A 14,749-nucleotide genomic window follows, 5' to 3' on the forward strand; every position below is an offset into this window, starting at 1 on the left:
AACCCCCCTCACAAAAATGTGTATATATGCAAGGCATAAACAATATTTTCTGCCCGGATTTCATTTTGTCGTTTCCTTCCTGGCAATGATTCACTTCTTGTGATTGTAAGTAAAATCTGTTACTTACTACTTGTGATGCCTTACATGGCTACATCAGGGTCCCTTCCCCTATGCCTGGTCGAATGTATGTAATAGAAGTAGACTGCAAAGGAGATAGTGGTGATGTCTTACCTGTCGGGTGGAGTAGCTGCCAATTTTGCATTCAGTCCTCTTACACGGTCTTGCTTTGGTGAGGGCGGCCTTACAGTGATCTTTCTATCACGCACTGAATGAAGAGGAAAATAAAAAACAATCAGCACTTACAGTCTCTAGAAAATCGTCTGAACTATAATAACGGTAACCCAGAAAAAACACAGACATGAAAGATGGATTCAAAGCATCTGTTGCACTGGGAATCAGGCATAAGAGCTTGCACCCACTGATGCAACACTAACTTAACCCAGCAACCCAAGAGCACATGTGATGGCATCTTTGTAATGTGTATGAAGCCAGCAAGAATCAGAAGGGCACTGTTGCTGTTTGTGTGTAGTATATTTTTATTGGCAGTGACAGATACATTTTTAGGAAATGGGTTCTAGAGGCTGGACTGTTGACTTTGGAAACTGATGACCTGGATTTCAATTGTGGCCTCAGCTCAACACTAGACTGCTCAAAATCATACAGTTTGAAAAATACAATCTCGCTTCACTTAAAAAATGGAATCTTTGCCCACCCAACCGAGGGTCACTCACTACTGCTAGTCGGTCTGTCCTTGCAGAGTATTTATCGAGGCTACCTAAATTCACATCAGGAAGAGCATCTGAAGATTTATAGCCTGACAATGTGTCTGTGTGACGGCAGCCTCTCAGTAGACAACAGTTTGGGCAAAAGCCAGCCAAAACATTCAATTGTGTTCTTGAGAAAACTGCATTTAAAAAAACTTTTCAATTTAGCTCATGCATTGTCAAAAATACCATCACTTCACGATGGTACTGAGCCTTCCGGACAAAATCAAATCAAAACTGATTGATTACATGATCTACTTCAATCTTATGTAAGTTTAAGTAAATGCGCATCCAGCAAATATAAAAAAAAGCATTTGCAATGCAATAGGTCTCGCATTAGGAAAGTTTGAGCTATTGGTATTGTAAATGACACATTTATTATTACGTGTTGGTTTTGAAAATAGCGAAATTAATAGCTTTGTCATTTACAATGCCATATTTTTATTTTGAACGTTTTATATAGCGCGAACAAGATCTTTGCAGATATCAGAGCGCTTTACAAAGAAGGGGTACGAACAGGAGAGTGAATAACACGCAATTGGGCATAGCGTAGTTGTAGGTAATAAGTGGGGTGGGGTAGGTACATGAGGGAGCATAGTCAAACAGGTACGTCAAAAATGTTAATAGTACAGATAAGTGGGAGCATAGACAATCAGGTAAATCGATAATACACGTAATACAAATAAGCAAAGAGATCAAACAAGTAGTACAGATCGATGCAGGGCCTTTAAAAAATCCAAAATAATAGCTCAAGTGTATTTAGCCATGAGGATAGCTTTTACTTCTTTCTTAAAAAGTGTAGTGGAGGAGATGAGCCTGGTTTCAGGAGGGAGTGAGTTCCAGATCCTGGGTGCCATTCCTGAGAAGGAGCGTTAATAAGTTTTTTCCTTCCGGAATCTTCGAGGCTTCAGCAGAAGATTGTTTGTGCCTCTAGTGTTTCTAGAGCCGCCAGAAATTGTCAGCTTCTGAGTGAGATAGCCGGGTGAGCTCAGGTGTACAGCCTTGTGCGTCATGCAGGCGATTTTCAGATGTATTCTGGCTTCAAAAGGCAGCCAGTTCAGGGATTTCAAGTCAGGGGAGATATGTTATAACTTTCGCAAATGTGACACCTATAGCATTTGTAATGCAATATGTGTTGTATTTACGTGACTTAGATGTATTTATATTACAAATAACAAAGGCTTTTAATTTTTTTTTCAATTATTTCACATATTACTACGCTGTACTGCAACAGACGCAATGTGGTCACAGCAAATCATTGTGAAACCACTAAACAGTAATTGGGTCAGAGTTTCCAAGTCCAAACATAAATAAGGCTCATATTTCTAATTAAGAAGTGTCACACTAAACCTACTTCATTGAAAAATATGATCCTGCGTTACATAAAAAAATGAAACACTACACCCAATAACCCCACACTAGCCCCACTCCAACCTGTACATGCATATTGAATCCTAAACATGTTTTTTAACATTCCATGTTACGTTAACTACTGCAGCTTGGCTCCTGAAACGAAAGAAAGGAAAAATGCACAGCAAACACAGTTTTTCGTTTTACCACAAGTAACTCAAACTGAGGCCTACATTATCTCTACCTCTGGAAAGAACTGTTAATTTATTCCTCCAACCTCCGAAATAACTAACAGTTGCTACCTCCAAACTATATTGTCGTTCTGTTCTAACCTCTATTATATATTATTACCATGTATGCCTACTTTTTCTTGTGTATGCCTTGTAAATGGAATATATGATTATACCACGATTTCAATTACCACGCATGGCTTTACCACGCGAATTTTACATCGCAAGTGGCTTTACCACGCTGGTATTTACAACATAGGATTTTACTACGCGTAGAAACGTCTTACCTGCACGTCTTTCTCTACGAGCCCTTACTTCCATCCTCCATGGAAACAAGCGGCAAAACACGTATACCAAAATAAAAAAAGGACTGCTTTTTTGACGTACACGGCACGTCTTTGGGGGAGGCTCTTTCCTTTTTCTTCTAAAATTATGTTCGTTTTTTTTTAAAGTAACCTGCTTGTTATTTTTTGGGGGGAGACCCCCCCAGCCCCCCAACCCCCCCCCCCCAACCCTACGCAGAACGACTGGAAGGAATACCACGTCTCCCCCCAACCCACGCAGAACGTGGTAAAGACGGTCGTGGAAGGCACCCGAGTTGAAAAAACGTTTGCGTGGTAAGTGTACCGTGGTAAACGTTATTCGTAGTGATGCCTTCGTAGTAAATGATGTTTCCCTTGTAAATGTTGCCCAGGTTACTGTACAAACTTTGTAAAGCGCTCCGATACCCACTGGTCAGGTTCGCGCTATATAAAACTAAAAAACGAAATACATTTCTTGCATACATTTTGAATAAGTTTAAACCAGTCACGTGTTTCAAGTGGGAAATCTCAGCCGCCGTTTTATTTAACATTTATAATATTCTTTGCTTCACAGCTTCATAACTCGCAGTACCCATGCATAAGTCAATATGATAGGGTCTTAAATAGAAATGACAGTGTCATAAAACATTTCTGACAGGGCCATAATTCATACACACAAGAGGTCCTAAATCACAAATGGATAACCGGTCATAAATCATCTCTGACCTGTATTAATCCAGTCCTGTTATTTGCTTGTCCTATTTTTGACACCTTTTATTTGCTGAGGCAATCAAACATGCTGTTTATGAGGTCATAAAGTGTCTTGACGGCTTTTCTTAGATCGCGCGGGGTGTAGCCTCATACTGCTGCTACCTTCTCTGTCCATATTGCGCCCTGCCCTTGGGCGGGACTGGGCTGCGAGTGCCGTGCTTCGTTTACACCCACCTTCGGTCTACTCACCCTGCCATAAGGCATCTCCCGGTAAGCAGCCTTCCTCTGGCACACCATCTTGCCAGTGTGCTTCCTTTACCAACAAATATACCCTTTTTATCCGCTTCGTCTGCATTCCAGCATTGCGACAATGCTGATGCTCGGTGTGAGTGGGCCTTGTTTGTTGAGTTGCGTGCTGCTCCAGCTTTTAGAAGGTAGCATGCACAGGGAGGGGCAGCTCTGTGTATATACCCCACCGTTCCCCTCTGGCCATCAGCGGCATGCCCACCCAAAGGGGGGTAGGGGTTTCAAACGATTACCTGGGCCCCCAATGGTCCAGTATTTTCTTGCCAACTCTGGTGCGCATTTTTGGCCTGCAGATGTGAAGAACTTAGATTTATAAGAGTGATGGGCGTAGTGCAAAGTGCAGAATGTGATGTGAAAGTTAAAATTGGTTATCAAAAGAAGAAAAAGTTGTATTCATTATCTCTTAATATCCAAATTAAAAACAGCGTATAAATCTAAGTTCTTCACATCTGCTGGATTTTAGGAAATCCTATTAACAAGCCATGTCTTTGAAAACATCCCTGAGCTCCTCCCTCTTAGTGAGGGGGTTGGAGCCCTTGGCTGCACTAGGTTTTGCAACCAAGAGGAGATCCCAGATGATGAAGCATGTCTGATGGGATTCCGTCCTTTTTAAAGGATTGCCATTGATTACGCGTAAAGTATTACTTCTAGTGACACTTGCATCCAGAGTCTGTTGAGGCTCGCTAGACCCATGGATATTCTGTTGTATTCATAGTTATATTTGGGGAATATATCCATGCACTGCTCTTAAAACGTTCCCTTAGACCCCCTATCAACCTCATTGTGTCAATCGGCCACTGTTGTCAGCCAAGCTACAAGGCAGTTAGTCCCAGGCGCGCAACATACTGATGGAGCGTGATGTTTTATATATTCACTTCCCTAGCTTAGTTGAACCAGGTAAACTACAAAGTGATTGGATGGAGGAGTAAAGCATAAAGCTTGTAAAGGAAGTTCAATAGGAGGGATTCTTGCAGGATCCTGTTAGTGCATGTGCGCTAATCATTAATATATGGTTTGGTGTCACCACAAACAAAGGGAAGAGCTCCAATAATAGAGCCCTGAGGGGCCCCTTGAACCCTTATAATTGCTGTATTTACTACCACACCATCATTCAAAGTGGCCATTTCCCCTACTTGCACCAGGGCCTTTGGCATCCTTGCTACGCTACTTCCTTCAACATGCATAGGACTCGTGTGGTACCAACCATCTTGCAGAATTCAGATGCTCGCAGGTCTGGTGTAGACTCTCTGACTCCAGCAGTGCTCAGTGTCTCAGGGGAATGTATTGGTGAAGATAAAAGGACTGGCTTTAATGTGCTAAAACATCAAAGAAAAGGCATGCATATATGCCTTTTCCATTCGTTAGCACATTTTACCCGACCTATAGGCCTTCCAAATGTGCACATGCCCAGTGTGCGAAATTGTAGCCCACCACCTCTGTTTAGTACTAGCCCATCCCCTCAAATTTTGTGTCTAGGCGCCCCCCTAATTAGACTCAACATTTCTTTTTCCTGATCCTACCCGAAAAGATCCCAGCCAATCATCCTGCCAGCACCAACTTTCATGGTAACAGATTCTGGATGGACACACGGACACACACACACACGGACACACACACACACGGACACACACACGGACACACACACGGACACACACACGGACACAGACACACACACAGACACAGACACACACACACACACGGACACACACACACAGACACACACACACACACACACACGGACACACACACACACACACACGGACACACACACACACACACACGGACACACACACACACACACGGACACACACACACACACACGGACACACACACACACACACACACACACACACATACACACACAAGAAATCCTATACCGTTTCCTCCAAAGGAGAGTGTGTGAGACTCCTGTATAGTCTGAAGAGGACATATTTCAGTCCTCACGTGGCATACTATTAAATGCTAAACTGAGCATGGAAGGACTGCTCTGTGCCCCATCACTGCCACAGAAGAGCCTAGAGGTCGGATAGGAAAGAAATAGGTGGGTCAGCCATTGTAACCAGCTTTGAAGAACGTCAACACCACCTAACTGCATGACTGTTTGGCATGCCCATGATGATGTGAGGTCCCACTATCATCATCTGGTTGTGGAGTGCAAAGTGAGCACCACCAAGCTTGCATGGACTTGCACACGGCCCTGCTCCAGTTCTGGTGTGAAGACCAGAGTAAGACTCTTTCAACAGACCGCTGGGCTGGCCCCTAGAGGAGGAACGTAAAGACTTTCAATTACTTCAATAAGTGCTGGGGGGTACCGCCACCACAAATTAAGTACTGTACACACTCCAAAGAATATAATCAAATCAGTCTCCAATGGCCTATCTCTTTTTATTATTATTATTATTATTATTATTTTCTTATATAGCGCCAGAATCGACCCCCGAAGGGGTATCTCCGCGCTTGCCTTGGGAACCCGTCCTGTTTTTTCCCTGTGAGATAGCCCCTACAGGGCATCCCCAAGGTGAAAGCCAGGCATCCCGCCGCGGGGGGCCATTGTGGAGATTAAGCAAGCTTAATGCCCAGAGTTGCAGAGTGTGAACCCATGATTAGGTCAGGCACCGAAGCGAGAATTATCGAGTCCATGGATATTTGAGCTCAAGACCCTGCCGCGTCGGGAATTGAACCCTAGTCCCGGGTCTGACCTCTGCTTCAGGGTCTGCCTGCTCTAACCAGTGAGCCACACTTCTCCACATTGCATTAGGACATGAATAGCACATGATCTTGCTTATCCAGAGAAAGATTAACATGCACCAACTCAGGAATGAAATGAGAACTAGAAACTGGGCGTAGGCCACATTCTTAGACTGAATTAGATTGGGACAATAAACACAATTTTTTTTAAGTACTCTTGAAAGAGAAGGCATACATCATGGCACCAGGGCCTCTGGTTGGTTTGAATATAGTTGCCTTTGGATGTTTAAGATTGCCATTAGCAACGTGACCTCTGTTTGGTCCTGGGTGGATTCCATAGATTTTCAGGTAACTTAAATATGGAGCCAGGGTTTCAGTTTCTCCTGGGTACACTTCATGTGCCTAACTAAGGCTCTTTAATCCTACCAGCAGGGACATGGCCCCGTTGAACCTGTGTGGTTTCCACAGAGTTTCTCTGGAGGCTCAAATTTGCAGATATGGCACTGGTTTCTCTTACTCCTGGGTAATTACATTAAGTATGTTACCAAAGGACTGTTTTACCCACATCCTTTGTGGAAGCCACTGTATGATTTAGTCCACCCTAAAAATGGTAAGTATTCACTTGCATCTACTCACACTCCTTGCAACACTCCATGCTTAAGTGCAATGCTGATGATGCACTTTCTTTGGCGCAAGTCTCCAAACTTACTATACCTCACCCATTACCTCTCTTATAAGTCAAAGTACTCTCAACATCCTTTTTCCAGCATGCAATCTGAAACAGTACCCAGGACCCCAATGCAAATATGAGCACTTCGTCACCAAGTCAAAACAAAGCAATACAATTGTTCAAAATTAAAGACTGTATGCAGTGCCTGGAACTCTCGGTGCCTCAAGGGCCCAGTACATGATGCACACCACTTGCAAAGGGCTAACATAGCTGGTAATTCTAGCTCATCTCCACAGTCCCTCAACCATCACAGTGAGAAGGGGAAGGTAAACAGAGGTGGGGAAGGTAAACAGAGGTGGGGAAGGGGGTCTCCACTTCTCCCAGTCACCACTGTGAAAATGGAAAAGTAAACCATGAAGGCAAGGAACGGGCTGGAGGCACAGTTGATGCTCACCTCTGTCAGGTGAAAAGTTTGCCCTTTTGGCTGGGGGAGAGGGCTGCCGGTCTTTGTCTGAAGGCTCGTACCTTTTCCTACTTCCTTTATCAGCTGCCTAGAAGAGACAAGAAAACAAACAGATTAAAAAAGACTCCACAGTAAAGAAAAAAGATTGGTTCTTTGCCACCGAGGTAAGCAGAATCACAGGATACCACCAGTGTCAAGTCACGTGTGTCACCTGGCATGCCCTGCTGCCACCAGGTGCACCCGACTTCCAAGAATCACCAGTGCAGGTTAGCAGCCATGAAAATGGAGATTGGTACCTTTATCCTTAAATGACCAGCGCCGTGAACATGTCCTGAGAGATTACCTAGCTAATACACTCCTTCTCTTGGCACGCATAGGATCCGAGTCTTACTTGGTGCTTTAAAGGCCCATTGTTTGTTTTGGCACTGGTCTGGGCTCGTTCCTGTCGTCTGGACGTCTGCCAATCATCATACTACAGAAAATAACAAAATACCTCGCCGTCCCTACAGAAAATAATGCCCCAAGCATTACCAATAGGTTTGTTTCAATACTTGAAATAGTTTGTGCCTTTCTTTGCCTCGAATTTGACCACGTATTAAATAGTGATCTATTAACTCTTGCAATGCTGGCCTTGCAGAAAAATGGTGTAGCTCACTAAAATGTAAAGGGCCTGTTATACACACCTGCAATGGGCAAGACACAAGTGCTAACAGTCAGCAAACGGAAAGAAGCAACAATCAAAACGTTTGCATAGCCTAGCAACATCGCATTGGAAATGTGGATGAACAGGCAGTATAATATCACAGTTAGTAAATACAAACTAACTGATCTTCAGCTGCAATAGGCACGAATTTTGATTAGTGATTCAGTCCCTACCAGGACTTCGAGGCCACCAGCTGGATTGCTCAATACATTGCCCTTTCTACCCCATGGCGTCTGGAGTTCAAAAATGAAGGCTGGAATGCGAAGAAACGGCCCGACCAGCCGACGAGGAGCTAAGCGGGAGGAGTGGACCGTAGGGCGAGCACCATGGTGTTCATTGCCAAGGAGTTGCGTCATTAAAAGGAGGGTAGGTAACCTGCTCCCACCTCACGGGCTCCTCCTGGGCCAGCCGTCACAGAGTCACCACTGCACACCCAGTCGTGGTTATGCCCTGCCTTTGGGCTCTCACCCATCCACTACAAAGGGAGCCTCCTTCTGTCCGCGTCACAAAGGGTCCAACCAATCTCCGGTCCAGCTCAAAGAAAGCCTAACTCACTCCTCTCCAGTCCCATCGATAGACACAGCCCGCGCTTCGAGAGCTTCCCCGGCCCCATGTCTGTTTACCGAACAGCTGTTGATATTTAGGAGCCAGTGTGGACTGCGGCAGCGGAGGAGATGCTACAGCGATCCTCTTCAGTGCTCCCGGACAGACGGCTGCCCAGATCTAGCGGTACCGCTTCTTTTCCAGAACTGGCGGTTCAAAAGAGTTCTGCAACAGGCCAGAGCCTTCAAGCCAGGTCGCAGGATGGGCTGGCCTGCACCTGCAGAAACCCGTCTCGTGAAAGGTCTCAGTTGGTCCCTAGGGGAGGCAGGGATTACAGTTAAAACACCGCGCATCTGAAACAAGACCGACGGTACAAGGGCCCGAGGGACCTGTACTCGCGGCCTCCTGCAGACAATCGTCAACCGCCGCTTCACACTCTCTTCCGTCCGAGATCTATCAATGGCTGAGGCACCGCAGTTTATCAGAGGAGCGGGCGGTCCCGAAGTGGGTCTGGGTCTGTGCCAGAGGGCGGAACTAGCCGCACTTAACTACACATCTCAGAACAAACCTGCAGACCATCTCTCTGGCGAGGTCTTGTTCCAGGGATGTTGACTGAAGAACATCAAATACAGATCTCCCTCCCACAGCTATTCTACCGACCCTGCATCTGCCGTCTATCCAAGCTTTCTACTGTACTTGAGCGCTCGGAAGTTGCCAAGGCAACCTGCAGCGCTTTACAACGCGTCATAAACGTTGAAGCCACACCAGTCCGTGACCAAGAGATAAGGCTGCAAAAGTGGCCTCCGGAGCGGATAAAAGCAGACACTTCTACAACTTCCAGCGGCAGGTGGAACATATTGACTATAGTCCAGTCCGGTCCCATTCTTGCTATTATACATACACATCCTATCAAAGACGCATTCTCTTTTCAAACTCGGGCAGAGAGGGGTGCAGAACGAGAGAACAAAAGACAAGGGCCAAGTTCTAGATTACATGCATGGCTTCGCTACACTACGGTTCAACAAAGGGATCGCACATTTGATTTGATGTGGTTTTAGCAATCAAATAAAAAACATCTAAACATTAAAAACTACATACTCAAAACCCACCCTATTAAAAAGACGAATATAAAAAGCAAAATAATTAAGGTGCTGCTCTTAGAACGATATGACAACGTTCAATAAACTCGAAATAACTAGTTGTTAGGCTTTACACATGCTATTGCTTACGACCACCTTAATGGTGAGAAATTAAAATCGTAAACTCCTGGGTATTGACACCCTCCACATTCCATCTTCAATCCAAGGGCTGGCAATTATGGTTTTATATTGAATTACAAAAGTAAGCCACCGGCGCGCGCACAGAATGGACAGTACAATGCGGTGTCCCCAAATCACCTGACTGGACGGGTTGAGAGCGCTCTTCAAGAACAAAGCACAACAGCTGTCAGATTCGGCATGAAAGGCAACAAGGGAAACCGGTTAGTTTCACGGTTGGGAGGAGCACGTTTTCTCCATTGTTGGAACATCCAAAAGACAAACCAGGCAGTCTGTGTGGACCGGGCTACTAACTCATCTCACAGAGCCAGAAACAGGGGCGGCGGCTCTGGGCAGGGAGCATAGGTAGGGGGCCCCGGAAGAGGGGGTCCGGGCGGGGCGGAGGCCAGTGATGATGGGGGGTCGGGTCGTCAGGGTGTTTGGAAGTGGAACAAAGCCGGAGGCCGCCAAATCCCTGCCAGGGGTTGCCACTCAAATATGTATCCATCCTCAGAGGATTATTATATTAAGGATATGTATTGGTGTGTGGCCCTGTGAAGGCACACAGCTTGCACATGCCTTAAGCCGCCCCTGCCAGAAAGGAATGTACTGCTTTCACTAAGGCGAGGGTTGTTTGCCTAGCTGTGAAATGGGGGCGCATTTGCCCTAGAATGAGAGGCCAATAAAGATCACCCCTGGGTTTGAAGGTATAGTATGCGATTTTTCTGCCTGCAGGCCGTCGCCCCAATATTTGCCTAACTTTGGCCAGTGCCGGAAGAGATGGCTAAGTGTATCCGTTGCTGCACATTCCCCTCTGCAGGTGTTCGGCCTCATTGGTCCCAGTCTGATAACCTTTCTGGTGCATACTAATACATAATCAATATATGCTGGGTTTCCTACCCTTTTGCAGTACGTAGCCGTGCAGGACTTCTCGCAGACTATCTCCCATTCATTTGCGTGGACCGCTCATGCTTGTTGTCTGTAATCTCCCCATCCAAATATCTCTCCCAATGTTTGATAAATGGGCTTTTATCTTGGGGCCACACAGTTATAATCAATATCTAGAAAGTTGGTATTACGGGCCTACCTCTGCTTCCTGTCTTTTATCCAACATAGAGTTTCACCAGCATTAATTAAAGGTTGAATTACCCAGTGTCTAAGTGTGAAACCCTTGCGACTCTGGCAGGACAACTTTTTTTACTTCCTCTAAAGACTTGCATTTCACTCTATTAAACAGTAATCTTTGGCCTTGGACATTCTGATCTCATTTTTTTTTTTTTAGCATCGAGCGCCTGGACCTTAACATTAATTATTTTTATTTTGGAGAATTGGCTTGTTGACCAGTAAATCAATTTGAGTAGAAAAGAACCCAATTTAATCCCCCCGAATCAGGTTTCCCGTCAAATGTGCCAGTACAGTGTCATGCCCTAGCACACAAGTCTCTCACATCTTTCTACACCAATCCCACATCCAAAGCCCCCCAATTCACTTCCAATAAACAGAACTAATGAAAATCATAACAGAAAATTTCCACCCAATGGGTACGGTCTCCTCACTTCACCGGACTGACACAGGTCAACAGGTCCACTGAAGTCTGTTTGCCTCTCCCTGACGCACAGGAATTCTCTGCCAGGTCAGAGCTTGCACCCCCTTGCCACAGCATTGCTTATTTGCCGTAAAGGGAATAAGGATGTTGCAGTTTGATTCCAGAGGATCTTGTCAGTGTGTTCTACACCAGATCTGATTTTCACCTCTTGTAGTGCCTCCAATGTAGGTTTCTCTATTATCTTCTCTGGTGGAAGTTTCTCCTGCCTCTACAGTGATTCCTCTGCCTCCTTCAGTCATTGTTCGGGCCTGCCCCAGCACCTTCCCTGCCCCCTTTCCTGATGGCCATTAAAGGAGCCTGTAGATGCGCTTCCATCTCCTTGAATACTCCAGATGGACATTGCTTCCAGCAGGAGTTTGCAAACATCACTTTTCATTGTCCCAGGTGAAGGTCTGGAGAAATGGATGGCCGCTCGGCAAGGCACCTCAAGTGTGACACTTATCTAAACTCCCTTCTATGTGTTTGCTGCTACTGAGACGGTCACATATATTGCAGACCAAGCTCATAATGTTCTCTTTGTCTTCCCACAAGTGTAGATGTGTTAAAATACCTGGTGGGGCTTCCCTCTGCAGACCATTCCCGACCCTATGTGTACAGTCAGGACAAATTGAGGGGGGAACCATTTGGATCCTGGTGTAGCGGGGAGCTTTCTAATATATATTAGACTATCTTTTCATTTTAATTGGCGACTACCAAAACAATTATAATTTTGAAACTTCTAGAGACTGGTTTGCCACATTTCTAGCAGATGTAGTAACTTATTTGATGGAGACGTAACGTTATGTATGACCTTGCAAAGAGGTGGTCCGAATATCCATCATTCTACATTTAAAAAAAAAGTTGATAGTCTCTTTTGGAGTAGTCTGATTTTAATTATACTTAACAAAAATCTGATTATATCTACTGTATATTCTTTCTTAACATACTATTCGCCTTTCTATAACACAACATTGTACCCCAAAATCGAGGCCTATTTTCCTGTTGTAAGCACAGTCTAATGATAATTCACTTTCTTAGTTAGCATCATTTCAAGACATAGGGCAGAAAGTAACTCATTAACAAAAAATTGGGATTTCTCTTACCTTATTTAAGAGCGTCAACTTGATCTCTTTGTGGGCACTGAAGCCACTCTGGGTTAGTGGCTGCTGCGGTGGAGGTGGCAGTATCGGTGGCAGCAGAGGGACTTTGCTACTCTGCTGTGACTTTGATGCTTTGGGGGTAGTTTTCTGTGACTGAGATGCCGATTCCCGTTTCCGTTTGTCATCTTTACCACCGTCTTCTTTTTTTGCTTTTCCACCTAAAATGAGATATCAGAATGATTTTCATGTAGTTTAAATAGCCTCTGAGCTCATTTTAATTTATGTTGTTAATTTAAGGTGCCACAAATGTGTAAATAAATGGTAGAGCCTGAGATTTAATTAAATACTTCAGAGAAGAGTCACTTTTTACATGTCTTTGCGAATCTTCTGTTCCAGTGAAGGTGGCTCTGAATGTGCGGTGTTCACTGAACAAGCAGGGTCAGTGGTAAACAAGCATGAAGAGTTTTCCGGTACCGTACAGTATACACTACTGCAGATGTCCATGCACTGGCTTCAGATTATAACTACATGATTACATACATTCCACCTTATAACAAGCACAGTTAGACGCGTTGCACTCCCAGCCGAAATGCCCTACGGTAGATCGCTACACACTGCGGCATAATCTTTTTTTAGGTCTCACTTCAGACAGTGCAAGCAATGTTACTTTCAATAAAGTTGTTACCATACAGGGGGCTTATAGCCATTGCTTATAATACATTGCTTTCAGTTGGTTGGCTTCATCGTCACTCTCCTTTCCTTGCTTCTCTTTGGTCAGCATGTGCCAGCTTCCCCCCCTTGCTGCATGGCCCAAGTACTGATTCCCGGCCCAGTCTTTTTCCACAGCTTGTGCTTTCAAAGTGACTTTTTTTCTTTTAGTTGCATCACTCCAAAAGATTGCATGTGTGTTGCTGGTTGTCTCTCGCCCATCCCCATTGCTTGTCCTGTCTCACCTGCTTCCGCTCCTGCGCTGTTGGTTGCTTGCCCTGTTCCAGCTGCTCTCCTTCCCACATTGTTGCTTGCACCATCTCATCCACCCCCCTCCTGCGTTGTTGCTTGCTTGCCCGGCTCCACATGCCCCATGTGCTGTTGCTTGCTTTACTGTCCAGCGAAGGATTATTAGTGTTCAGAAATGAATGGCGCACAACATGTAGTGGTTGAGTAGTAACAAAATTGTACTGCTGTTTGGTGCTGCTTGTTCAGAAAAAACCCTGAGAATTCTGAAACCAAAGGGTGAGAGGGCTAACCCTTATGTTAAATGAACTGCCAAGTCAAGCGCACACAACTAGTATATTGATTTGAGTAATCAAGGTAAAGTGCTTCAAGGATGAGATCACACACGAATGTTCTTTCTATTTTTTTTATTAATTGTTATGTGATTGGTTCTCCTATTCAAGGGAATCCATAAAGAAAGAAACCAGCTTGCTTGTCCTGTCCCTCCTCACCCTCCAAAGTTTTTGCCTGTCCGCCCGCCCCATAACTGTTATGTTGCTTGCACCACTCCTCCCGTCTCCACCAGTTTTGCTGCGGCTTCCCCTGTTCCTTTGGCCCCCTCCTGCATTGTTGCTGCATGCGCCATAATTCTCCCCCTTCAGCCATGCTGCTGCACAACATGGCTAATATACATTGACAAAACCATTAGCTTTCATGTAGGAGAGACCTATTGGCATTGGCAAAACTTGTTTAACCTACAAACTACTCAAAGCACTATACGAATTACCAGTTAACACTTTTCACATGTTGTAGCATGTGCTGTGTAAAGAAGATGTACATTAACTACACAGTACCATAGACAAAATGATCAGATTCAATGCATTGCAATCAACTGGCTTTTTTAAAAGAAAGGAAAAGTGGGGCGGAGCTGGTCAGCATCAGTAGACCGGAGTTTTGTGTTAACACCAAGTGCAAATAAATATTAATGGTACCTGCTGCTGCATCCCCAAACTCCCAGTTTCCAATTCATTTTCACCTGGAATTGCTGCAGGGCCCCACTTCATGTAATACTAGGCATACAAGGA

At 44.9% G+C, this 14,749-nt stretch overlaps 1 protein-coding gene across 1 annotated transcript in view; it reads right to left on the minus strand.

Annotated features, from left to right (window-relative positions):
* ZC3H18 (zinc finger CCCH-type containing 18) overlaps positions 1–14,749 on the minus strand; it is a 449,445-nt gene that overhangs the window by 20,343 nt on the left and 414,353 nt on the right. Inside the window, exons 15-17 of the mRNA XM_086945597.1 lie at positions 12,735–12,949; positions 7,536–7,632; positions 232–325 (exon numbers count right to left, since the gene is read on the minus strand). Coding sequence (XP_086801723.1) covers positions 232–325; positions 7,536–7,632; positions 12,735–12,949 — 406 coding nt within the window. The remainder of the gene's footprint in view (positions 1–231; positions 326–7,535; positions 7,633–12,734; positions 12,950–14,749) is intronic.

The sequence above is a fragment of the Lissotriton vulgaris genome, chromosome 12, assembly GCF_964263255.1.
Source record: "Lissotriton vulgaris chromosome 12, aLisVul1.2, whole genome shotgun sequence".
Lineage (NCBI taxonomy): Eukaryota > Metazoa > Chordata > Amphibia > Caudata > Salamandridae > Lissotriton > Lissotriton vulgaris.